Genomic DNA, 24,744 nt, shown 5'->3' on the forward strand with positions numbered 1-24,744 from the left:
CTGGCATTCAATAAGACAAGGATTAGAAGTCATCACAAGGAATTTCCAGTTGTTTCCATGACAACAAAGATCACGGGAGCAGTCAGAGATTCATCCAAGTCTTGGACCTTACCAGTCTTTGAAAGCCAGGGCTGAAGAATCCCCTGCAGGATGCCAGAGAGGCTGCCTGGGGAATCAGGTTTGCTTCATGAATACAAACATCTCGGTGTACGCTCCGTGAACCTTCAGTGTGAGCCACTGTTTTCTCGTGGCCCTTAATAATCTAGCTAATGAGTTACATGTGACCTCGCAGTTCTGGGAACGAGCAATGCACCATTTATGGTCACTTACATCCCACAATTCTGAGAAGTAAGGTTAATTGGTCAGTTATGCAGCGAGCAGTACAAACTTGAGCTCGGTTATAGTAATTGTTGCTTTCTCTTTTTGTTCGTAAAAAAACCAAACTACTGGCAGCGCTAGTGGTAAAGAATCTGCCTGCCAATGCAGGAGATGCAAAACACTTGGGTTTGATCCCTGGGTCGGAAAGATCCCCATGACTAGGAAATGGCAACCCACTCCAGAATTCTTGCCTGGAAAATTCCATGGACAGAGGAGCCTGGCGGCTACAGTCCATGGGGTTGCAAAGCGTCGGACACAACTGAGGGCACGTGGACGCACACACACACACACACACACACACACACACACACACTTCCCTTCATTCTAGAAAATTCTCAGGCTCTAGGAGCTTCATTATCCAGCTGAAACCTGTCCACTTCCTTGTAGCTCAATATCCAGGAACTCTTCCTCCTCTGTTCATTAATATTCTTGTCTATGATCCCAGCCCCCGCAAGACCCCATTACTATATCCATGACTGAATTTTATGAGCCTCATAGATACGCATGAGATCCCCTTGGGACATCATTAACCATGGGGTTATCCCACCCAAACTGCCCCTGATTGTAACCACTTACAGAGAACTCTCCTTGGGGGAACTGCAGTCTCATCCTACAGACTGGTTGGAGCCAAAACAATCGGGCCAGTCCCCAGATAATCCAGCGATTTTGGAGCAAAACCTTAAAGAAGGCTCGTGAAGACAGCTAGGGCGGAAAACAACTCTCTTAAAGGTACACCTCAACCTAGAAACCCGGGATGGTGTGGGGATTGGGACCTGGGGGCCCCCACAGCAAGGAAGGGAGGGGTCTGGAGCAATGCTGTCCACTGGGAGAAATATGATGTGAGCTACTTGTATCATGGTGGTCATACTGATAGTAAGAAAAATAAGAAGAAGAAACAGCCATTTTAAAAATAATATATTTAAAATATTACCTTAACATGTCCTCAACATAATATTGATGAGATACTTTACATTTTTTTTCACCCTGCATCTTCAGAGTCCAGTATTTTATGCTTACAACCTGTGATGATTCGAACTCGCCGCGTTTCAAATGCTAACGGGCCACACGTGGCCACCATACTGGACTACGTGGCTCTAGAGCTCTGGAAATGAAAATCCAGAGAAAGTGAGGGTGGGAGCCTTGAGGGCAGGTCAGGAGTGGGTGAAATCACAGAGTGTGAACAATGTCATGCTGAGGAAGGCTGCCTTTCTCCTGACTTTGGGGGAAAGAGACGGAAGAAAAGGAAACTAGCCCGGACAGATTGCCTGCTGAGTTCCTGCTGGTGGACGCATAGCTTCATGGTTCTGTGAAGCTTTGCATTCACGCCTCTAAGGTAAGGTTCACTCTTTCTGTTTGATGAGGGAGGAAGCTGAGACACAGAGAGATCTTCCCGAGGTCCTGTTCTCCGCTCTCCAAAGGCAGCTTGAATCCATAACAGAAGAGGGGTGTGTGTGTTTGTGAGGGAGTCTTACGTAGAGGTTTTGCTTCGGACACGGAGTTATTTGCTGCTGAGGAGCTGAAGGACTCAGTATTTTGAAGGTACTCTGTACTCCAGTGGCTTTATGCTCACGAGCTCCCTTAATCCTCACAATAGCTGTCATAGCTATCTCCACTTGACAGACGAGAACATTGAAAACTGGAAGTCAGAGAGGTGAAATGACCTTTCCAAGGCTACCCAGTAGACAAATGGAAGAGGTGGGCTCTGAACTCTGATTGGTTGGGGGCCATTCTTTTCTCGTTGCTCCACTGTGATATTTTTGGCTTAAGAAAACCAGAGAGCAGAGGCTTCAGGCTAGACTGTTCGCTGGCCTCCCACTCAGCACCTTAGTACACCTGGTGTGGCTATTCTTGTGTTCTGCCTTGGGTGACAGATACAGGTGTCTCAGATCTGACTGCTGAAGTCAAAAATGGTGTACAGTTCCTTTTGGTAGTTGCCAAATAAACAATACAAATGGTAGGGTTGTGGGATACTTATTAAATGAATAGATAAAAGGATGGATGAAGAAAAGATGAGGAGATGGAAGGATGGATAATGGACAGAAGAACTGAAGGATGCATGGATGGAAGGAAGGATGGGGAGATGAATGGAAGGATGGATAATGGATAGATGGGTGGAAGGATTGAAGGACAGATGTATGGATGGATGGGAGGAAGGATGAGTAGATAGGTGGAAGGATGGATGATGGATAGATGGACAGAAGGACTGAAGGAAGAACAAATGGATAAATAGATGAATGGAACCAGGTGAACAGAGATTAAGAATACAGACTATCAATAAGTAGGGGAAGCATTTTCTAGACAGTAACATTCTCTGATGGTGATTGCAGCCATGAAATTAAAAGATGCTTACTCCTTGGAAGGAAAGTTATGACCAACCTAGATAGCATATTCAAAAGCAGAGACATTACTTTGCCAACAAAGGTCCATCTAGTCAAGGCTATGGTTTTTCCAGTGGTCATGTATGGATGTGAGAGTTGGACTGTGAAGAGAGCTGAGCGCCGAAGAATTGATGCTTTTGAACTGTGGTGTTGGAGAAGACCCTTGAGAGTCCCTTGGACTGCAAGGAGATCCACCCAGTCCATCCTAAAGGAGACCAGTCCTGGGTGTTCATTGGAAGGACTGATGCTGAGGCTGAAACTCCAATACTTTGGCCACCTCATGTGAAGCGTTGACTCATTGGAAAAGACCCTGATGCTGGGAGGGATTGGGGGCAGGAGGAGAAGGGGACGACAGAGGATAAGGTGGCTGGATGGCATCACCAACTCGATGCACATGAGTTTTGGTGAATTCCAGTTGGTGATGGACAGGGAAGCCTGGTGTGCTGTGATTCATGGGGTCGCAAAGAATCAGACACGACTGAGCAACTGAACTGAACTGAACATTCTCTGAAAAGTTTGGGAGACAATAAATAACAAAAAGGAAAAGAGAGAGGAAAATCATAAAATATTCCCAAAGTAAGTTTGCTTAATTAACTAATTGTAGCAGGTCTTGCTTGGAGTCACTCTGCCAGTGGTCAGTGAAGCGTCCACACAGTCTCCTAATCGCTATGAAATGCTGGCTCTGAGGAACACTCAGGCATTGTGCTTTGCCCTATAGATGTTCTGTAAATTTGGCCCCTAAGAGCTACTTTATAAAGTTAATCCACCCTTAGGCCAGCTATCTATGTAGATTTGAAATTTTGCCATTTTAAATTTGTAATTTTGTAGTTTTGCTTTTCTGCAAAGGCTCTTCTATGTTTTCTTTCCCAGTCTTAATTATTTGTGTATCTGTGTATATATGTATGGAGAAGGAAATGGCAACCCACTCCAGTGTTCTTGCCTGGAGAATCCCAGGGACGGGGGAGCCTGGTGAGCTGCCATCTACGGGGTCACACAGGGTCGGACACGACTGAAGCAGCAGTGTATATGTACATCCAACATGTATGTGTTTGTGTAAATGTATTTAAATATCTATCATGTGTCTGCCTGCAATGCAGGAGACACAGGAGATGCGAGTTTGATCCCTGGGTCAGGAAGATCCCCTGGAGGAGGGCATGGCAACCGACTCCAGTATTCTTGCCTGGGAAGTGCTATGGACACAGGAGCCTGGTAGGCTGCAGGTCATGGGGCCGCAGAGTCAGACAAGACTGAGCACAAGCACTGACAGCATAGATTATGTGTACATGTGTGTGCGTGCACGTATATAACCATATTGTATATGCATACAGATACAACATGTACAATTTTTGTTTTAAATTAAGAAAACCATGTATGTGGTAGATGTACCATGCACATCTAAGGTAACAGTTTACCTGGGAAAAGTCCCATGTGTGCCCTGGGTTGTTCATTTCCACTTCTCAGAGGTGACCAGTATTAACTGCTTTCTCACGTGTTCACTCAGGAGAATTTTCTGTGCAGAGATCAGATCAGTCGCTCAGTTGTGTCCGACTCCTTGCGACCCCATGAATCGCAGCACTCCAGGCCTCCCTGTCCATCACCAACTCCCGGAGTTCACTGAGACTCACGTCCATTGAGTCAGTGATGCCATCCAGCCATCTTATCCTCTGTCGTCCCCTTCTCCTCCTGCCCCCAATCCCTCCCAGCATCAGAGTCTTTTCCAATGAATCAACTCTTCGCATGAGGTGGCCAAAGTACTGGAGTTTCAGCTTTAGCATCATTCCTTCCAAAGAAATCCCAGGGATGATCTCCTTCAGATGGACTGGTTGGATCTCCTTGCAGTCCAAGCCCATGCAAAACACAATTGCAGTGTCTCGTGGAGAACAAGGCCCTCAGTGGCTGATGCCCTTTCCCTCCCTTGGCACTCAGCGTGGCCTGGCCGCGTGGACCTCCTTCTGCTCCCCAGGAGAGCCCTCCTGCTGTCTTTGCTCTTACTGTCCCCTCGCCTGGAATGCTCTTCCCCACGACTGTGTAGCTGACTCCAACCTGACCTTGGCTGTGCTCCGAGGGGACCTCCCTGATCGCCTAAAGCAGACACCTGTCAGGCACCATCTACCACAGCCCCCTGTTTATTGTCTTCACTGCACTTATTCTGAAATGATGTTGATGATTTTTTTTTTACTGTGGTAAAACTGCACATAACCTGTAATGGACGTTTTTTTTTTTTTTTTTGGATGCGCCATATGGCTTGAGAGAATCTCAGTTCCCCCACCAGGGATCAAACCCAGCCCTGCGAGTGAAAGGGTGGAGTCCTAACCACTCCGTGTGGACATCCGGTGAATTCCCCAAAATGGACCATTTTAAAGTGTTGCCCAGAAAATCCCATGGATGGAGGAGCCTGGTAGGCTGCAGTCCATGGGGTCGCGAAGAGTCAGACACAACTGAGCGACTTCACTTTCACTTTCCACTTTCATGCATTGGAGAAGGAAATGGCAACCCACTCCAGTGTTCTTGCCTGGAGAATCCCATGGACGGAGAAGCCTGGTAGGCTGCAGTCCATGGGGTTGCACAGAGTCGGACACGACTGAAGCGACTTAGCAGCAGCAGCAGTCAGTGGCATTAAGTACATTCCCAATATTGTGCAACCATGACTCCCATCTTGTTCTAGGACTTGTTTATCACCCCAGATGGAACCTCTATTCCTTTTTCCTCTCTCCCCTATCCCAATAAAATACTAGCCTTAAAAAAATTATCTATGTATTTACATTATGGGCTTTTCTGGGTCTGTAGTGCTTTGCATGGATTTCTCTAGTTCCAGTGAGAGGGGACTACTCTTTTTGGTGGTTTCTCTTGTTGCAGAGCAACAGGCTCTAGGGCACACGGGCTTCAGTACCCGCGCTTCTATCGCACAGGCTCAGTAGTAGCGGCATTTGGGCTTCATTGCTCTGCGGTGTGTGGGATCTTCCTGGACCAGGGATCGAACCCGTGTCCCCTGCATTGGCAGGTGGATTCTTATCCACTGTGCCACAAGGGAAGTCTAAAATATTAGCCTTATATGAGCCAGAACTTCACTTGTCCACGTCACTGATGACACCGTATAGAGGATGCATAACAAATGTGTAACAAATGAGTAAATGAACATCTGAATGAATCAAAAAGTGGATATAGATGTTTTTACATACATACACTGTCCATTCTTGTCTAGAACTTGGACTCTTCACTTAATACTGTGTTTTTATAGCAGAATGCTGCTGCTGCTGCTAAGTCGCTTCAGTCGTGTCTGACTCTGTGCGACCCCAGAGACGGAAGCCCACCAGGCTCCCCCGTCCCTGGGATTCTCCAGGCAAGAACACTGGAGTGGGTTGCCATTTCCTTCTCCAATGCAGGAAAGTGAAAAGTGAAAGGGAAGTCGCTCAGTTGTGTCTGAGTCTTAGCGACCCCATGGACTACATACACATGCAACTCATTCTATTTAAAAGTATTGCGGGGTTAGTCTGATTTGATTGTGGGCAAATCAGAACTCACTGTACCAGTTCTCCCGCCTTCACTACTCATCTTGTTTCCAGTCGTTGCTATTAGACAAAGTCCAGAGGTTTTTGAACATTATGGTCTCCTGTAGTTGACGCTTCTCCAGCAAACCTAATGAAATGTGACCCTTATTTGAGGAACGAGAGCCAGATTCACAAGAGAATTTGGAGGGATGGTAGGGTTGGAGAAGCTGACAATATTTGAAAGGTCTGAGGTGTGTTGGTTTGGCAGCTGATAAGGTCAAAAATAAGAGGGTGTTAGAGGAAGCTAGGTGTAGATTAAGAACAAACAGTTCAATGTGTGATTGAAGTAGCAGCTTTGAAGTCAGGCTTTGAGCTGCACGGAGAGAGTCATGATGGTTAGGGCAAGCTCCTCTTTGCATCCTCATTTCTTCACCCAACTTAGGTGGTACTCCATTCTCAGACTTGTTTCCCTTCTGTTCAAAGCTGGGCAGTCTTTCTGGGCTCCAGGCAGAGTGGTTAGTGACAGTCACAAGTATGGTACCTTGAAGTTAAGTGAATAAGTCCGAAGTTCCACTGAATCCTTTCAAGAAACTTGGCTCTGAGATAAGTGATAAAACTGGTAATAAGCTTATCTCACAGTTGATAAGAAAGTTACCACTCACTGGAATTATATATGATTTGAGCTCTGGGCAATTTGAAACGGTTAGGTTTGTGGGTTTGTGGCAGTATTTTTATTAGAAAAGAGTCCATTGGCCTTTTACAGAGTATTAATCCCTTTGTCATCTGCCATTGATGCCTTATGTGTTTTGGGGTCTCATTTAAAAACCTTTTCCTAATGCATGACCTCATGTGAAGAGTTGACTCATTGGAAAAGAGTCTGATGCTGGGAGGGATTGGGGGCAGGAGGAGAAGGGGACGACAGAGGATGAGATGGCTGGATGGCATCACTGACTCGATGGACGTGAGTCTGGGTGAACTCTGGGAGTTGGAGATGGACAGGGAAGCCTGGTGTGCTGCGATTCATGGGGTTGCAAAGAGTTGGACACAACTGATCGACTGAACTGAACTGAACTGAATGCATGACAAATGTCATTGGTACCCACTCATTCATTTGTTTGTATTTAGGAAATGGCAACCCACTCCAGTGCTCTTGCCTGGAGAATCCCAGGGACAGGACAGCCTGGTGGGCTGCCGTCTATGGGGTCACAGAGTCGGACACGACTGAGGTGACTTAGCAGCAGTAGCAGCAGCAGTTTTGCTGCACTATTTAATTATTTTCCCAGCATTTGTCCCCTCCTTATGATTATAATATTCTTTAGTATTAAGCCAAGGCATTGATCATGTATCTGTCTCTATAATGAATTAATAAACTATTTTCCAAAGAGAAAAAAGACAAGGAGAAACTTGGCTCTGTAGAAACTCATCCCCAGTTGGTTTAACGATGAAGAGGATCACAGCCTGTTTGCGATGCCTGGTTTGAGCTTTGCGTCTACCTTTATAGGCCGTCACCGTATATTTCTTGCCTATTTTTCTATCACACAAAGTAATAATAGTTCCTGCCTCCTGGGGTTTTTTACAATTAATTTTTATTTATGTATTTTTGGCTGCACTAGGTCGCTGTTGCTGCACTCGGGCTTTCTCTAATTGCGGCGAGCGGGGGGTTGTTCTTCATTGTGGTTCGTGGGCTTCTCATTGCACGGCTTCTCTTATTGTGGAGCATGGGCCCTAGAGCTCGGGCTCAGTAGCTGTAGTACACTGGCTTAGTTACCCAAGGGATGTGGGATCTTCCTGGACCAGGGGTCAAACCTGTGTCCCCTACATTGGCAGGCGGATTCTTAACCACTGGACCACCAGGGAAGTCCCACCTCATAGGGTTTTGTGATAATTAAATGCTAATTAAACAAAGCACCCAAAGTTACGCTTTGCACACAAGTGCTCAGCACATGTTGACCTCTGTTATTTATTGAGCTCCCATCATGTAATAAGAATTCTGCTTAGGTGGTCTCATCTCATTCTGAAAACAACCCAATGGGGTAGATTTCAGTAGTCCCATATATAGACCAAGACCCTGAATATCAATCACTACCCATATCACACCCAAGATCTCCTGGATAAGCTGGAATTCACGTCTGGACCATCCTTTGTCAAAGCCACAATGATAAATATATTTAGCAGTTGTTAAAACAGATATTATGAGAGGTGAAATGCTCAGAGTCACAAAGCCAGCTTACGAGAAGGACTAGGATTGGAAATGATCTTTTCTGGACATCTTCCAGGATGACTGACTCAGATGGGGACAGTGATGATGAAAATGATAACGACTCATATTTACTAAGCACATTTTATGGGCCAGATGCTGTTCAAAGGTTTTTGGGTCTGTATTAGTTCTCTGGGGCTGCTGTAAAAAAAAAAAAAAAAAAAATTATCCAGCTGAAAACAATGCAGATCTAGTCTCTTACGCTCTGTAGGTCAGAAGACTTGCTGGGCTGTAATCAAGGTGTTGGCAGGGCTGTGTGCCTTCTGGAAGTTTTAAGGGAGAAGCCATTTCCCAGCTTTTCCAGCTTCTAAAGACTTGCCCCTCTGTGGGACTTCCCTGGTGGTTAAGATCTTGCCTTCCAATGCAAGGGGTTCAGGTTTGATCTCTGGCTGGGAAAACAAGATTGCACATGCCTGGGGGCCAAAAAACCAAAACATAAAACAGAAGCAAAGTTGTAACAAACTCCATAAAGATGATCTGCTTTCCTTGGTTCATGGCCCCTTCCTGATGTCACTCAAACCTCTGCTTCCATTATTCCATCTGATTTCCTGCCTCTCCTACCTCCCTTACAAAAAACGTCTTTATGTTTGGCATTGCTCTATGAGGGCTTTCTCTGCTTGCAGTGAGCAGGGGCTACTCTCTAGCTGCAGTATGCCGGCTTCTCACTGCGGTGGCTTCTCTTGTTTCGGAGGACGGGATCTAGACATGTGGGCTTTGGTAGTTGCATCTCTCCATGCCAGTACTCTTGACTCTAGAGTGTGGGCTCAGCAGTTGTGGTGCACAGCCTTAGTTGCTCCACGTGCTGTGGAATCTTCCCGGACCAGGGATCGAACCTATGTCCCCTGCCTTGGGAGGCAGATTCTTATCCCCTGCCCCACCAGAGAGGTCCCTGCCTCTCTCTTATAAGGACTCTTATGCTTACTCTGAGCCCACCCAGATCATCCAGGGTAATCTCCCCATCTGACGATCCTTGACGTAATCGAAATCTCCACTGCGACATATTCACGGGTTCTGGGGATTAGGGCGTGGATATCTTTGGCGATGATGAGTATCTGGGTATTAGCATCTACTAACTACCTCACCCTGACTTTCGGAGGCAGCAGCAATTACCATCATTGTCTCCATTTTACAGATGAAGAACTGAGACCCAGAGCCCTGAATAGCTTTCTCTTTTACTTTATTGGGGTACAGTTGCTTCACAGTGCTGTGTTAGCTCTGCTACACAATGAAGTGAATCAGCCATGTGTATTTACAATAACCAGGAAATAGAAGCAACCTAAATGTCCACTCACAGATGAATGGATGAAGAAGATCTGGTGCATAAACACGATGAATAACTTTCTTAACATCGTAAAGGTTCTAAGAGGCAAAGCTTTCAAACCAAGTTCAGGCCTTTAACAGCATTCCACATTCTGCCTTTGGGGATATCTTAGTATATAGGCCAAAAATGATTAAATTTGAATATTGGGAAGGGGGTTTGAAAGGAAAACTTGAGGTGAATGAATTAATGAAGGTACAGATATCGGAGATATAAGCATGAAATTGTAGGTGGTGAAGAGTTTAGAAGAAGTGGTTCAAATCTGTCTCTCCCCCTTATTCACAAAGGGGATTGCCTAGCACAAAGGGGACTATCTAGTTATTATCTAGCTTGTACACCCTCCATCATTTGCAAAGTACTTTCCAACATCTATGGCTCTTATCATAAGGTCTTGTGGTGGGCTTTTTTCTCCCTCACTTGATGACTGGGAAAACTGCACCCAAGCCAGACTGCGGGTTGACTGCAAGACCCCAGTAGCTCGCGTTCCTACCAGCCAACAGTGTGGTGACAGAGGCAGGATGCCAGCCCCAACCACCCCATGGCCCGGGACAAAGTGACCTCCAGCACGTTTGAGCATGCGGGCGCTTGAGGAATCGCTTGGCCCTAACCTGAATGTTCCAGACGTTCAGCTATTAAGACTCACTTTATAGCCCATTCCTTGCCTTGAACCACCCCCAACTTATTTTCTATTAATATCCACGACTTGATCCAAGTAGGTTCATTAATCTTCCAGAATGGCAGTCCATATCAACTCGAGTCTGCACGAAAATCCTTTATGACACACACGTCTGGTGTCCCATGCAAATCTCTGGTCTGAGTGGGGGTTGGGGGTGGAGCACCCAGGGGAAGAGAAGAGCAAGACCCTGAAGCATAAGCAAGCTCGGCTAGTTTATGTAAGAAACAGCAAAAAAGACTAGTGTAGTCTGAATAGATCAAAGGAGAAGAGATAAGGAATGAGCTTTGAGGGGAGGGCTTGGTATGGACTGTGAATGTTATGATAAGCGTGGTGGAGAACTCTGAATTAATGACTGCTGCTAGTCCCCACTTTAATCCCTCCAGTGGCTTTCAGTTGCATTTTTAAAATAATTTGACTTATTTTATTTTGGCTGGGTCTTTGTTGCTGTGTGGGCTTTCTCTGTTTGAAACGAGCAGGGTCTACTCTCTGGTTGCAGTGCGCAGGCTTCTCATTGCAGTGGCTTCTCTTCTTGCGAAGCACAGGCTCCAGGGCATATGGCCTCAGTAGCTGCAACTCCCCAGCTCTCGAGCACAGGCTCAATAGTTGTGGGGCAGGGGCTTATTTGCTCCGAGGCCTGTGAGATCTTCCCGGACCAGGAATTGAACTTGTTGCTCTTTCGTTGGTAGGCAGATTCTTTTTACCACTGAGTCAACAGGGAAGCCCTCCAGTTGCATCTTTTAAAAATATGTATTTATTTATTTACTCGGCTGTATTAGGTCTTAGTTGCTCCACAGCATCTTTAGTTGCTGCAAGTGAACACTTAATTGAGGCATATGGGATCTACTTCCCTGACCAGGGATTGAACATGGATCCTCCTCTGCATTGGGAGCATAGGGTCTTAGCCACTGCGCCACCAGAGACGTCCCAAACTTGCATTTAGAAAACAAGGAAGGCTTTGCAGGGTCCACTCTATTCACCTCACCAAGCATTCATAGCCAAAGATATGAGTAGTATCTAGTGACACCACTATATCCCGCTGGAGTGATATAGTTCCAGCTCATCTTGTTCTTTGAATGCATCCAGCTCTTTTCCATCTTAAGCTTTTTGTCACATCCTGCTGTCTCTGCCTAGATGAGCTGCAGACACGTAGCCCGGCTCCGCTCATGGCTACTCATTGTTCTCTTCCTCCGGGTCTCAGTTTTCATGTCATTTTATGAAGAGACTTCCCGACCTCACAGTCAGAACTAGCTTTGCTGGTTAGTCTTTATCACAGCCTCTGTCCTCCCACCCGACTGCTGTTCTTTGTTACCACATGTTCTCATCCTCTGATCGAAACCATCAAGCCAGACTTTCTGAAACTCAAGAGATGTTCAGGAGACTGAGAAGTTCTTCGGGAATGTGAAGGGGTCTACTACAGAGAAGAGCCTGTCTGGGGATCGCTCGCTTTCAGTCTCCCCTTTTTTTGTCACTCCTCAAATCTGAGGAGGGTACAGAGGTGGAAAATGGGGGGGAAATGGAATAAAGTTTGAATAGAGGAGTTAATTGTAAAGTCATCAGGGGAATTCGATTCAGCAGCCTTGTATACCAGACCAGGAGAGACTGGAGGCCAATGTATCATCAAGGGGAAAACAAGAAGCGTTTAGGGGAGAGACAGTAAAGCCCGGACTTTAATCAGTAACGGTAGGGACAGAGAGAGAGGGGTGGATACAGGAGCTATTCAAAAAGTACAATCACCTGGGTTTGATGACTGATAGGATGTAGGGAGGAGATGGGAAGAGCAAAACTTTACTCTTAGGGGAATAACTCAAGAGACTGGGAGGAATACTGACAGCAGTGGAACCTGCTATCTGTCACTTACCATCTGTGGTCTTTGGATAAGTTATGCAACCTCCCAAATTCCAGTTTCCTTCTGCAAAATGGAGATGATCACCATGCCAGCTCTTCTGCTTGCTAGAAGGAGTAAAGTGGATACAAAACCTAGAACATCAGCATACAAGAGGCACTCAGTAACTGAGAGCCAGTAGTAGACAAGGCAATAGTAGCTGAGCCGCAAAGGAAACCCAGACCGCCAAGGCTAAGACTGGCATTGTCGTTTCTGCTGAGAATGGCCTATTTATATGTCATTGAGGAAATGCCATAGAGGCAACCAGAGCCAGGAGAAATTATGATTGACGAGGATAGTAATGCTTATTGTTCAGGTACTTTTAATAGCCAGCCGAGGAGATGGGTGTGGTGCGTGAGAACCTAGTGACAGCAAGAATGTTGAGCGTCTAGCCTGGAATACAGTAAGTGCTCAACAAATGCTTCATCTTTCCATCACATGCTCCTCTCTATAACGACAGAATATATATATATGTATATGTCTGCCTGCAACGCGGGAGACCTGGGTCCAATCCCTGGGTTGGGAAGATCCCCTGGAGAAGGGAATGGCTACCCACTCCAGTATTCTTGCCTGGAGAATCCCATGGATGGAAGAGCCTGGTGGGCTACAGTTTATGGGATCACAAAGAGTTGGACACGACTGAATGACTAACACTTTCACTTTTCACTTTGTAAGAATAAGCTATTTTTTTCTTACCCCCTGGGGATAGAAAGAAAATAGCCTGCGTGACATCAAACCTGGGAGTTAGTGGAAGAGGAAGGAAACCCATGGGAGCCAAATTTTTGTCTTCCTTCAATCCAGAAAGAAGAAGCCAGCCGAGATGAATGGATGGCCCAGTTACCTGCTGGGGTGGATGGCCTTCCTCCTCTACTCCTATGGAACAACTGGAAGTGAGTATACTGGGAAGCAATGGGGAGGGTTTGGGACCTGGAAAGAATGAATGAAGTAAAGATGACTGGATCCAAGTAGGGAGAAGATAGCCTAGTAGAAATCTCAGACCGACGTGGGGTGTGGCCCCTGGATCTGCCGCTTTTTCTCTGTGTGACCTTGGTCATGCCCTGTAACCTCTCTGAAGTCAGTCCTCAGCCTTGAAAGAGGAATAATGGCATTTACCTCATGGGACGATGTTGAAGCCTAAAGAAAATAACAGACGCAAGCATCTTTCACAGATTCAGCACAGGTTAGTGAAGTTGCTCAGTCATGTCCGACTCTTTGTGACCCCATGGACTGTAGCCCACCAGGCTCCTCCATCCACGGGATTTCCCAGGCAAGAATGCTGGAGTGGGTTGCCATTTCCTTCTTCAGGGGATCTTCCCGATCCAGGGATCAAACCCGGCCTCCTGCATTGCAGGCAGATCTTTACCATCTGAACCACCAGGGGAATCAGCACATGGTAAGGCGGATATAAATATTTTAATATAAAGAGGGGGCTCTATAATTCCAGTACACTGAAAGCTCAGAATCCCTTACTTGGAAATTCCCTTTATACTCATTACAAAAAAAATTGTGGGGCTTCCTTTTTGGCTCAGTGGTAAAGAATCTGCCTGCCAATGCAGGAGACACAGGTTCAACTCCTGGTCCAGGAAGACCCCACGTGCACATGTCTATAGATTAATTTATTCAATACACATTTTTATATTTATTTGGCTGCAACAGATCTTAGTCACAGCACTCGGGATCTTTTAATTATAGCAAGTGAACTCTTAATTTCAGCCTGTGGGCTCTAGTTTCTCAGCAGGGATCGAACCCTGGACCCCTTGCACTGGGAGCATGGAATCTTAGCCACTGGACCATCAGGGAAGTCCTTTCAATACATATAGGTTGAGTGACTCCAAAGTGCCTGGATTTGTGCTTTGATCCAGAAACATAACAGTAAACAAAACCCACACCCTACACTCAGAGTGTTTACGATGAATGGAAGTGCGAGAGACATAAACTGATAATATTATCTTAAAAACTGGTGAGTATGACACTGCTGTATTTAAGATGCACCACCCACAAGGACCTACTGCAGAGCACAGGGAACTCGGCCCAATGGTATGTGGGTGGCCTGGATGGCAGGGGAGTTTGGGGGAGAATGGATACATGTATATGTATGTCTGAGTTTCTTTGCTGTCCACCTGAATCTACCACAATACTGTTAGTTGGATATACTCCAATATAAAATTAAAAGTTTTTTAAAAATGGTAAGTACATGTACAAAGATTGGCCCAGTGTATTATAAGAGCAAGCAAGCGTATTAATCCAGGCTGAACCAGGTCTTGATGAATGAGTAGCAGTGAGCAGAGTCGTTCTGGGCAGGATGAAGGACATGAGCAAAACTCCAAAGATAAAGAACATGGAGGAAGGTCAAGGGAATGTTAATCGCAGAGTGAGAACAGAGAGGTCAGCAAGTCTCGGATTATGCAGGGTTTTAACCCAGTTAAGAAGATTAGACCATCTGCTGGACTACTTTACAGATGGCTAATAGTATCTATTAGTGTTGATTTTTGCTAACAGCTCCCAAGGATAAACTTAATTCTATGTACACGGGGTTCCAGCCTGCCCTCCCCACCACCAGCAGCATCCTGTATACTCAGGGGTGTTCCTGGGTGAGGACAGTCATTAATGATGACGACAGTTAACTTTTGTTGAGTAGTATCTGCCTGCCATGGAGGAGACGCGGGTTCAATCCCTGGGTGGGGAAAATCCCCTGGAGAAGGGAATGACAACCCACTCCAGTATTCTTGCCTGGAGAATCCCATGGACAGAGGAGCCTGCCGGGCTACAGTCCATGGGGTCGCAAAGAGTCGGACAAGACTTAGCAACTAAACAACAACATCCTTACCGTGGTGCAGTGGTTAAGAATCCGCCTACCGGTGCAGGGGACACAGGTTCAATTCCTAGTCCGGGAAGATTCCACATGCCAGGGAACAACTAAGCCCGTTTACACCACAACTACTGAAGCACTTGCACCCTAGAGCCCATGTTCTGCAACAAGAGAAACCACCGTGATGAGAAGCCCATGCACCACACCTAGAAGGTGGTCCCCACTCACCACAACTAGAGAAAGCCCATGCTGCTGCTAAGTCACTTCAGTTGTGTCCGACTCTGTGCGACCCCATAGGCGGCAGCCCACCAGGCTCCCCTGTGCATAGCAATAAACACACAGCACAGACAATGACACATTTTAAAAAGATGGTTAGCAATATCCTTGGCTTCTACCCAGTAGATATCAGTAGCACAGCTACCAGTTCCTCCCTCTTCCTCTTGTAACAACCAGAAATGTCTCCAAATATTGTCTGATGTCCCCTGGAGGGGGGGAGGTCATAATTGCCCCTTCTACATTGAGATCCACCATTCTATGCCCAGCTGGCAGACAGAGAAACAAAGAAGTGTGGAAGGTTGGTTGGAAATTTTTTTTTGTTGAGCCAGGAAATGATAACATCATTTTAATCCACATTTTATGAGTCATAACTTAGTCCATGGCCCCACCTAACTATAAGAGAAACTGCAGACCCTTCTCCAGCAGTCTGGTGGTTAAGACTTCGCCTTCCAGTGCTGGGGGTATGGGTTTGATCCCTGATCGGGGTGCTAAAATCCCACATGCTTTTCAGCCAAAAAACCAAAACATAAAACAGAAGCAATACAATAACAAATTCAATGAAGACTTTAAAAAACATGGTCCACATCAAAAAATCTTTAAAGAGAGAGAGACAGCAAAATGGATTCTAGCTATGAGCTCAGAAAGAGAAGGAAGCTGGGTGTGGCAAATATATGGAAGTTTTGCCTCACCATCTTTGTAACATGAGCTAACACACATGCACACACATGGAGGAAGACAGGCATGTACATATATGCACACACATGCATGCATTTATGTGTGTGCACACACATAACCTATCAGAGCATCTTACTCATAGTAACCCATCGTTATATCTTTGAGGGAGGGAAAGAGGAATGTGGAGGAGACGGCAAAGTGAAAGCAAGGGCCGTTCTGATCCTGCTGAAAAAAATCCAAGTCCTCACTCTAATTGTTGTTGTTCAGTCGCTAAGTTGGGTCCAACTCTTTGTGACCTCATGGACTGTAGCCTGCCAGGGTCCTCTGTCCATGGTATTTCCCAAACAAGAATACTAGAGCAGATTGCCATTTCCTTCTCCAGGGAATCTTACCAGAGCAGGGATCAAACCCATGTCTCCTGCATTAGCAGGTGGATTCCTTACCACTGAGCCACCAGGGAAGCCCATTGTCACTCTACTATCAAAAAAAAAAAAAAGAAAAAGGTATTAACTTTAAATCACTCCTTGTATGGGCCCTCTTTTCCTTCTCCATGAAATGAAGAATTGGGTTCGCACAGCGTTTCCTTTTTCTAAGGTGTGGGTTTTTGTTGTTTTTTTTTTTGATGTGGATCATTTTAAAATCTTTATTGAATTTGTTACAATATTGTTTCTGCTTTATGTTTCTTTTTCTTTTTTTTTGGCCTCGAGGCATGTGGGCTCTTAACTTCCCTACCAGGGATCGAGCCCGCACCCCCCATGTTAGATGGCGGAGTCTTAACTACTGGACCGCCGGGGAAGTCCCAGAACAGCATTTCTTAAGATGTGTTTCAGGGACCACTCATCGCCAGCACTATTGACTCATGGGGAAAAAAATAAAAAGGACAACTCAGTATACTCTATTTCACTCTTGTTAATTCAATCCTCATTTGCATATGGACTTCTGTGATGAATCCCATCACTGAAGAAACCTGTTTAACACTATTTCGCATGGTGTTTCCCAAATTTATTTTATTCTGTCAGTTATTTTTTGAGCATCTGCTATGATCCAGTCCCTCTTCTAGGTTCTGAGGATACCTGGTGTAAAAGACAAAGTCCCCATCTTGGTACAGAAGGATAGAAAGGTCAAGAGTTGTGTTTCCAAAACTTTACTCATTCAAGGTCACCCCCTCCATACCTGCCACCACCCGCATGCCATCAAGAATATTCTGCACTCACCATTTTTCTTTCAATGTGCTTCCTCTTCCTGAATACATTTATTTTAAATGAATTGTTAGCATCAGCCCTGTAATCTATAAAAGCACTGCTACTTGCCATAAATAGGAAGTACCAATAAAAATAAACACTATGAGAGCAAAAGCCCATTATTAAATTCTACTAGATACTATTGTCCTAAAAGGGTTTTGAGCCCTAGTCCTGCTCTCTCTCTCTCTCTTTTTTTTTTTTTTTGTTAAAAAGGGAGATTATTAAGTATTAGAGATATGGTAGGAAATACTAGCATTAAATTGAAGCTTTCTCTTTTATGTCATCAGAAGGATTGAAAAAGCATTGGAAAATGAAATGGTTTTTCAGTCTGTGATTCAAAATTATTTCATGTGTGTCTTTTCATGACCTGATGGAATCTTGTAATTTACCAAATTTTTTTTCAAAGATTTTTTGACGTGGACCATTTTTTAAAAAGTCTTTATTGAATATGTTACAATATTGACTCTGTTTTATATATATATATATATATATATATTTTTTTTTTTTTTTTGGCTGCCAGGCATGTGAGATCTTAGCTCCCCAACCAAGGATCGAAGCCGCACCCCAGTGAACCCACATCCCCTGCATGGGAACATGAAGTCTTACCTACTGGACCCCCAGGGAATCCTGTCACCAAAAGTGTCTTGTATGCCATTTGCGATAGCCATGCTGGTTTGGAGACATAGTATATCTTTATTTGCCTTTATTGTTTATGAAACTCATCCCTACTACTCTGGGTCCAAACATAAGCTGAAAACGTTCTTGTATGTCATTAGGAAATTAGATGCAAAGACTATACCTGCAGACTTCAGGCCATCATATAAAGCAGACCAAGTGTCATCCTTGGCTCCTTCTTTGGGACTAATCCCCTACTTGTCCCTCTGTCCTTCAGATAAGAAAGATTCATGCATCTTTCCCTTCACCTACAAGGGTTCTACTTACTTCTCTTGCACCAGAGCCAACAGCTTATCCCCCTGGTGTTCGACCAGAGCCATCTACGACGGACGGTGGAAGCACTGCCTGACAGAAGGTGAGTGGTACCACGTGATCTGTCAGCAGGCGCCTTCAGAGGATGGGCTACCAAAAAGAATGTGGAGGCGTGGGTAATATGATCTTTTTTTTGGCAGACCAAACACTGAGTGTTAATAATGGGTAATAACGCTAAGGATCATAGAGTGAGGAGTTTCCCAGCGGTCTAGTGGTTAGGACTCGGCACTTTCACTGCCTGGGGCCCAGGTTCAATCCTTGATCAGGAAACTAAGATTCCACAAGCCATGTGACATGGCCAAAAAAGAAAAAGATAATGGTGTTAAAAGTAGTGCTTTCCAAGACATGAAAGCAGACTAAATGTCCATCAACAAATGAATGGTTAAAGATGATGTGAGATACACACGCACATGCACACGCACACAATGGAATATTACTCCGTCATTAAAAGGAATGAAATAATGCCGTTTGCAGCAACGTGGATGGACCTAGAGATTATCGCACTAAGTAAATCAGAGAAAGACAAATATCTCATGGTGGCATTTATAACTGGCATCTAGAAAATGATACAAATGGACTTATTCATAAAATAGAAACAGACTCACAGACACAGAAAACAAGCATACAGTTACCGGCAGGGAAATATTGCAAATATTGCAATAAGGTGAGTCATATGAATGTTTTGCTTTCCCAGGACATATAAAAGATATGTCATGCTGTACTGCACTCTAAATGTGCAATGGCATTATATGTCTTTTAAAAAATTACATACTCTTAATTTAAAAACTATCTCATTGCTCAAAAATGCTAACCATCCTCTGAATCTTCGGTGAGATGCAATCTTTTTGCTGGTGGAGGGTCTTACCTTGATGTTGATGGTTGCTGGCTGATCAGAGTAGTGGGTGCTGAAGGTTGGGGTGACGCAATTTCTTAAAACAAGACAACAAAGAGGTTTGCGGTATCTATTGACGCACCCTTTCGTGAACAATTTCTCTGCATCCTGCAGTGCTGTTTGACAGCATGTTACCTACAGTAGAACGTCTTTCAAAAGTGGAGTCAGCCCTCTCAAACCCTGCTGATGCTTTATCAACTAACTGCATATAGTATCCTGTATCTTTTGTTGTGATGCCAACACTCTTCACAGCATCTTCACCAGGAGTAGTTTTCATCTCAGGAAAACACTTTCTTTTCTTGTCCATTAGAAGCAATTTCTTATCCATAGGTTATGTATTTAATGGTGCCTCAAAACAATTGCATTCACCACATCAAAGATCATTGATTAACCCAATCCCTGGTGGCTCAGTGGTAAAGAATCCGCCTGCTAATGCAGGAGACATGGGTTTGATCCCTGGTCCTGGAAGATCCCACATGCCTCAGAGCAACTAAGCCTATGTAATAAAAAGAAAAAAAGAAATCACTGACCCACCATAACAAATACAATAATAATTTCAAAGTGTGGAATATTGGGAGAATTACTGAAATGTAACACAGGGACACACAGTGAGCCAATGCTATTGGGGAAATGGTGCCGACAGACTGGTTCAAGGCAGGGTTGCCACACACCTTCAACCTGTGAAAACCGCAATCTCTGCAGAGCACAATAAAGCAAAGTGACTAAAGACAAGTTGAGCCTGCACTGCCTCTGTTGCAAAGTCCTCTGCAGTTCAAGCAAATCAGGATCAACCGGTTGAAACTGAATTAGGAAATTACAAGTAGATATATGTATTTTTTAGTTCTGGAAAAGAGGTCCCCAGGGACTTCCCCGGTGGTCCAATGATTAGGACTCCGCTCTTCCAATGCAGGGGGCACAGATTCGATCCCTGGTTGGGAAACTAAGGTCTTGTGAGTCTTGCAGCCAAAAATGAATGACCAGAGAAATGTCACAGCACTCATGGACGTCTTTCTACACAGACTATCCACGGTGTGTCTTCCCCTTCATCTACCGGGGAAAGCCCCACAATGGCTGCATCACGGATGGCAGTTTATTTGGAAGGCAGTGGTGCTCAGTCACTTCCAGCTTTGATGAGAAGCAGCAGTGGAAATACTGTGAAACCAACGGTGAGGCGCTGCAACAAGGAGGGTGTGTTCACTAGGGGTGGGGACGGCGGCCAGCAATGATTCTCGCGAGGGCGTGGGGACCGGGCGGTGAGCACGCGCGCTCAGACTCCTTGTCACCTCGTGAGCTATGGCCCGCCTGGCTCCTCTGTCCATGGGATTCTCCAGGCAAGAATACTGGAGTGGGTTGCCATGCCCTCCTCCAAGGGGTCTTCCCGACCCAGGGACTGAATTCGAATCTCTTATGTCCCCTGCATTGGCAGGCGGGTTGTTTTCTTTTCTTTTCTTTTCTTTTAACCACTAGCGCCACCTGGGAACATAAGGCTCTAATTATGTTCGTTTCCATCATTATTTTCAGAGTACGGGGGAAACTCTTTCAGCAAGCCCTGCATCTTCCCTACAACGTACAGAAATAATGTGGTCTCTGAATGCCTTGAGGATGAAAACAGCAAGCTCTGGTGTCCAACCACGGAGAACATGGATAAGGACGGGAAGTGGAGTCTTTGTGCCGACACCAGTACTATGGGGAAGGGGATTGGGTGGGCACGGGTGGAGTCCTTCATTCATTCACTCAACAAACGTCTATCCCAGCCCTACTGTGTGCCAGACCCTGAGCTGAGCACTGGGGCTATGATGATGAATATGCAGATTCCCGCCCTCAGAGATCTGATGAACAAATAGCATAAAGAATGCCATAATGCCACAGGCAAAAATGTGGTCTCCTTAAGATCCAAGAGAAATGGGCCAGTATAAAATTTGCAAAATATTAAATATCCAACACTCAAATAACAAGTATGCTATATGATAAGGTTTTGAAAAATCTGTTACTAATGAAACTGGAAAGACGGTGAAGCCAGTTCAAAGGACTTGTAAGAAGCATCCATGGATGCTCAAGTCCTTTATATAAAATGGTGTAGAAGAATTGAAAGTGAAAGCCGCTCAGTCGTGTCCGACTCTGCAACCCCATGGACTGTAGCCTGCCAGGCTCCTCTGTCCATAGAATCCTCCAGGCAAGATACTGGAGTGGGTAGCCTATCCTTTCTCCAGCTCATCTTCCCAACCTCAGTATTTGTGGGTTCTGGAGCCACAGATTCACCAACTAGATAATGCATTCCTCGAGTGGAATATTGAATCCTCAGAGAACCTGTGACTACTGAGGGTCGATTGTACATAGTCAATGAAGAAAAGAATGCCAAGCTGAAGCAAGATTGCTAAATTAGATACAAAATCCATTAACATCTAAAAACAACCAAACCTTTGGGTTTATCTTGTCTACCAGATAGAGATGACTGGACTCTCTCTTGAACAAATTCCCAGGTGGCGCAGTGGTAAAGAATCCGCCTGCCAATGCAGGGGTCCCAGGAGACTCAGATTCCAGCCCTGAGACAGGAAAGTCCTCTGGAAGAGGAAATGGCAACCCACTCCAGTATTCTTGCCTGGACAATCCATTGGACAGAACAGCCTGGTGGGCTACAGTCCACGGGGTTGCAAAAGAGTCTGACACAACTTAACGACTAAACAACAACACATCACCCCTTCGGCAGGAGCTCAGACAACACAAGCTTAAGTGAGGATGAAGCCTCACTGTGATGTAAAGACACAGGAGTAACCCCCGTCTTATCTCCACTTCCTCCCTAGGAATTTCCTCATTGGTTCCTGGCTTCCCTTGCCACTTCCCGTTCAACTACAAAAACAAGAATTATTTTAACTGCACCAATAAAGGATCAAAGGAGAACCTTTTATGGTGTGCAACCTCTTACAACTATGACCGGGACCACACTTGGGTGTACTGCTGATGCAAAGGTGAGCTCTTTTCCTTCCAGCATGATTTGCTGAGTTTTCCAGTAAGACGAGTTCTATTTCTCAGAGAAAAGGTGAAGTTAGCGGGGGTGGGGGAGGCTGGGACAACCTCCCAAAGTAGAAGACGAGAAGAAATCAGGATGTCTCTGAAAAGCAGAGGAGCAGGGTGAGGAGGTGAGCGAATGATTTCAGAACCAGAAAGGTGTCATTCCAAAATTTAGGTCTGGGAGGATTTGGGTGTGAAAAATTCAGAAAGTGGAATTTCTTGAGTTGAGACTTTAAATGAAAGGACAAACTTGAAAAGAGATAACCAAGACCTCTCTCGTCCCCCTGATGACTCAGCAGTAAGGAATCCCCCTGCCAATGCAGGAGACACAGGTTCAATCCCTGGGTTGGGGAGATCCCCTGGAGAAGGAAATGGCAACCCACTCCAGTATGCTTGCCTGGGAAATCTTATGGACAGAGGAGCCTGGTGGACTATGCTCCCTGGGGTTGCAAAGAGTCAGACATGACTTGTGACTGAGGACATACACACACACACACACACACACACACACGTCCCCAGAAACCTTGTTGTTGATCCCGTACCTGCTTCACTGAGTAGCTAACCAGGGAAAAGCTTAGGTTCACCTCTCACCCTCTCCCCAACCTCGGCCCATACATCATCAACTGTCTCCATGGGACCCACTTCATCCTTCCTTTTTTCTATTCTTTCCCTTCCAGCTTCCATATTCTAAAGCCTATAAAAATTCTCTCTGGACCTCCTGCACTGACTTTGTCACATTGTAATTCTGGAATCTGAAAGTAAACAGAAGCCCTCTCGTCAGATATGTGACCATCCTGGTGATTCCAGCAGTATTTATCCTTGCAATTGCATGTGGGTTATAGAACCAAAATCAGTGACTCTTCCTGAAATTTAGTTTGATGGTGAAAATTATCTTCCATGTACAGAGGAAAGGCGAAGAAGTCGGTTTGGGACTCTACCATCTTAACAGTTGTTGATATTGTTGTTTAGTCACTAAGTCGTGTCTGACTCTTTGCGACCCCATGAACTATAGCCTGCCAGGCTCCTCTGTCCATGGGATTTCCCAGCAAGAATACTGAAGTGGGTTGGCATTTCCTTCTCCAGGGGATCTTCCCAACCCAGGGATGGAACCTATGTCTCCTGCGTCTCCTGCATTGGCAGGTGGATTCTTTGCCACTACACCACCTGAGAAGCCCCCATCTTAACAGGGTGAATACTAAAAAAAAAAAAAAAAAACAAACCCACAGTGGTCCCCAATCTGTGGCTACGTCTAAGAACATTTTTAGTCTCCAGCCTCAAATTTGTAACCATCAGAGAAGAACTATCTCGGGACTCCCCTGGTGGTCCAGTGGTTAGAACTCCATGCTTCCACTACAGGGGGCACAGGTTAGATCCCTGCTTGGGGAACTAAGATCCCTACATGCCGTGCCCCAAACAACCAAAAACAAGCAAACAAAATAAACAAACAAAAAGAACAGAACCATCTCCTTGCAAGTCCTGCTCCTACCAAACATATTACAGCACAGGTGAGGTTGAGGTGCTTATTATTCACTGACTTGATCCCATGAGCCAGGTGAGGGGCAGCGGGTATCTAACTGCTCTTGGCTCAGCTGCGTCATTTTATTCCCAACTGAATCTTAAAAATCAACATGAAGTCACTTTTTAACTCATGTTACATTTGAGTCAGTGTGTACCTGTTACCTGAACACTGGCTTTTGATTTTCTTTTCAAGGGAAGGAGACACGTCTCCAGTGGAAGGCTGACATATTAAGTCTGGAACCTGCTTCATCTTTTTCATCAAATCTTTCAAGCTTAGATAATCGCCTTTAGGAAGAACCTGTTCACCGTCTTGCTTCATCACTCAGTCCTTTGTGAAGAACAGAGGGAAAATGTGGTCTAACCACCAAAAGGGAGCCCCACATTAACTCTGGGGCTGCCTTTTCTGCTTCCTAGAATGACAGATATGGTGAGGGATCCAAAAGTGTGGGGAAGGAAACGCTGGTGAGTCGTATGGTGCAGAGATCAGATTCTCAGCCCAGGGATTCTAGGAGATAATTGCAGCCTGCTATCTCTTTCTGGGAAGTTACAGACTTGGGTGGAGCATTTGTAGGTACTTATTAAATCATTAATAAATAAATTAGTACATCAATGGAGGGTAGAAAATTCATTGCAAGATGGCCTCAACTTTTCCCTTATGGTGCCCATGACAGACATCAATAATCAATTGCAGAATCTGTTTCCTGTGAGCCCAGATGCAACCTCATGTTGTTGGTGTTCTTCTCTTTCTGTCCATTCTCTCCTTCCTTCTCCTCTTCCCTCTCCTCCTCCTCTTCTCCCTCCCTGTCCTCCTCCTCCTTCATAAAATCCCTCTCAGTGGACTTCACCAGTGGTGCAGTGGATAAGAATCTGCCTGCCAATGCAGGGGACTCGGTTGGATCCCTGGTCCGGGAAGACCCCAGATGCCCCAGAACAATTAAACCCCTTTGCCATAACTACTGA

At 45.3% G+C, this 24,744-nt stretch overlaps 1 protein-coding gene across 2 annotated transcripts; it reads left to right on the forward strand.

Annotated features, from left to right (window-relative positions):
- The first annotated feature begins 910 nt into the window (after positions 1–910).
- Positions 911–24,394, forward strand: ELSPBP1 (epididymal sperm binding protein 1). 2 transcript variants are annotated; one of them, XM_061388852.1, is made up of 7 exons: positions 911–1,107; positions 13,179–13,267; positions 18,271–18,408; positions 20,277–20,423; positions 20,779–20,937; positions 22,059–22,223; positions 23,978–24,394. In XM_061388852.1, exons 2-6 carry the CDS (start codon positions 13,198–13,200, stop codon positions 22,214–22,216), a joined length of 672 nt encoding a protein of 223 aa, XP_061244836.1. In that variant the 5' UTR covers positions 911–1,107; positions 13,179–13,197; the 3' UTR covers positions 22,217–22,223; positions 23,978–24,394. The 2 variants fall into 2 exon arrangements, with proteins under 2 accessions (XP_061244836.1, XP_061244837.1); XM_061388853.1 differs by lacking the exon at positions 911–1,107 and adding an exon at positions 1,548–1,711.
- The last annotated feature ends 350 nt before the right edge of the window (positions 24,395–24,744 follow it).

Source organism: Bos javanicus, chromosome 18 (genome assembly GCF_032452875.1).
Source record: "Bos javanicus breed banteng chromosome 18, ARS-OSU_banteng_1.0, whole genome shotgun sequence".
NCBI lineage: Eukaryota > Metazoa > Chordata > Mammalia > Artiodactyla > Bovidae > Bos > Bos javanicus.

Coding starts and splice junctions, on each gene's coding strand:
- ELSPBP1 (XM_061388852.1), top strand. CDS start 13,198: ATGAATGGATGGCCCAGTTACCTGCTGGGGTGGATGGCCTTCCTCCTC. Junction 20,424..20,778: donor GAAATACTGTGAAACCAACG/GTGAGGCGCTGC, acceptor CATTATTTTCAG/AGTACGGGGGAAACTCTTTC. Junction 20,938..22,058: donor GAGTCTTTGTGCCGACACCA/GTACTATGGGGA, acceptor CTTCCTCCCTAG/GAATTTCCTCATTGGTTCCT.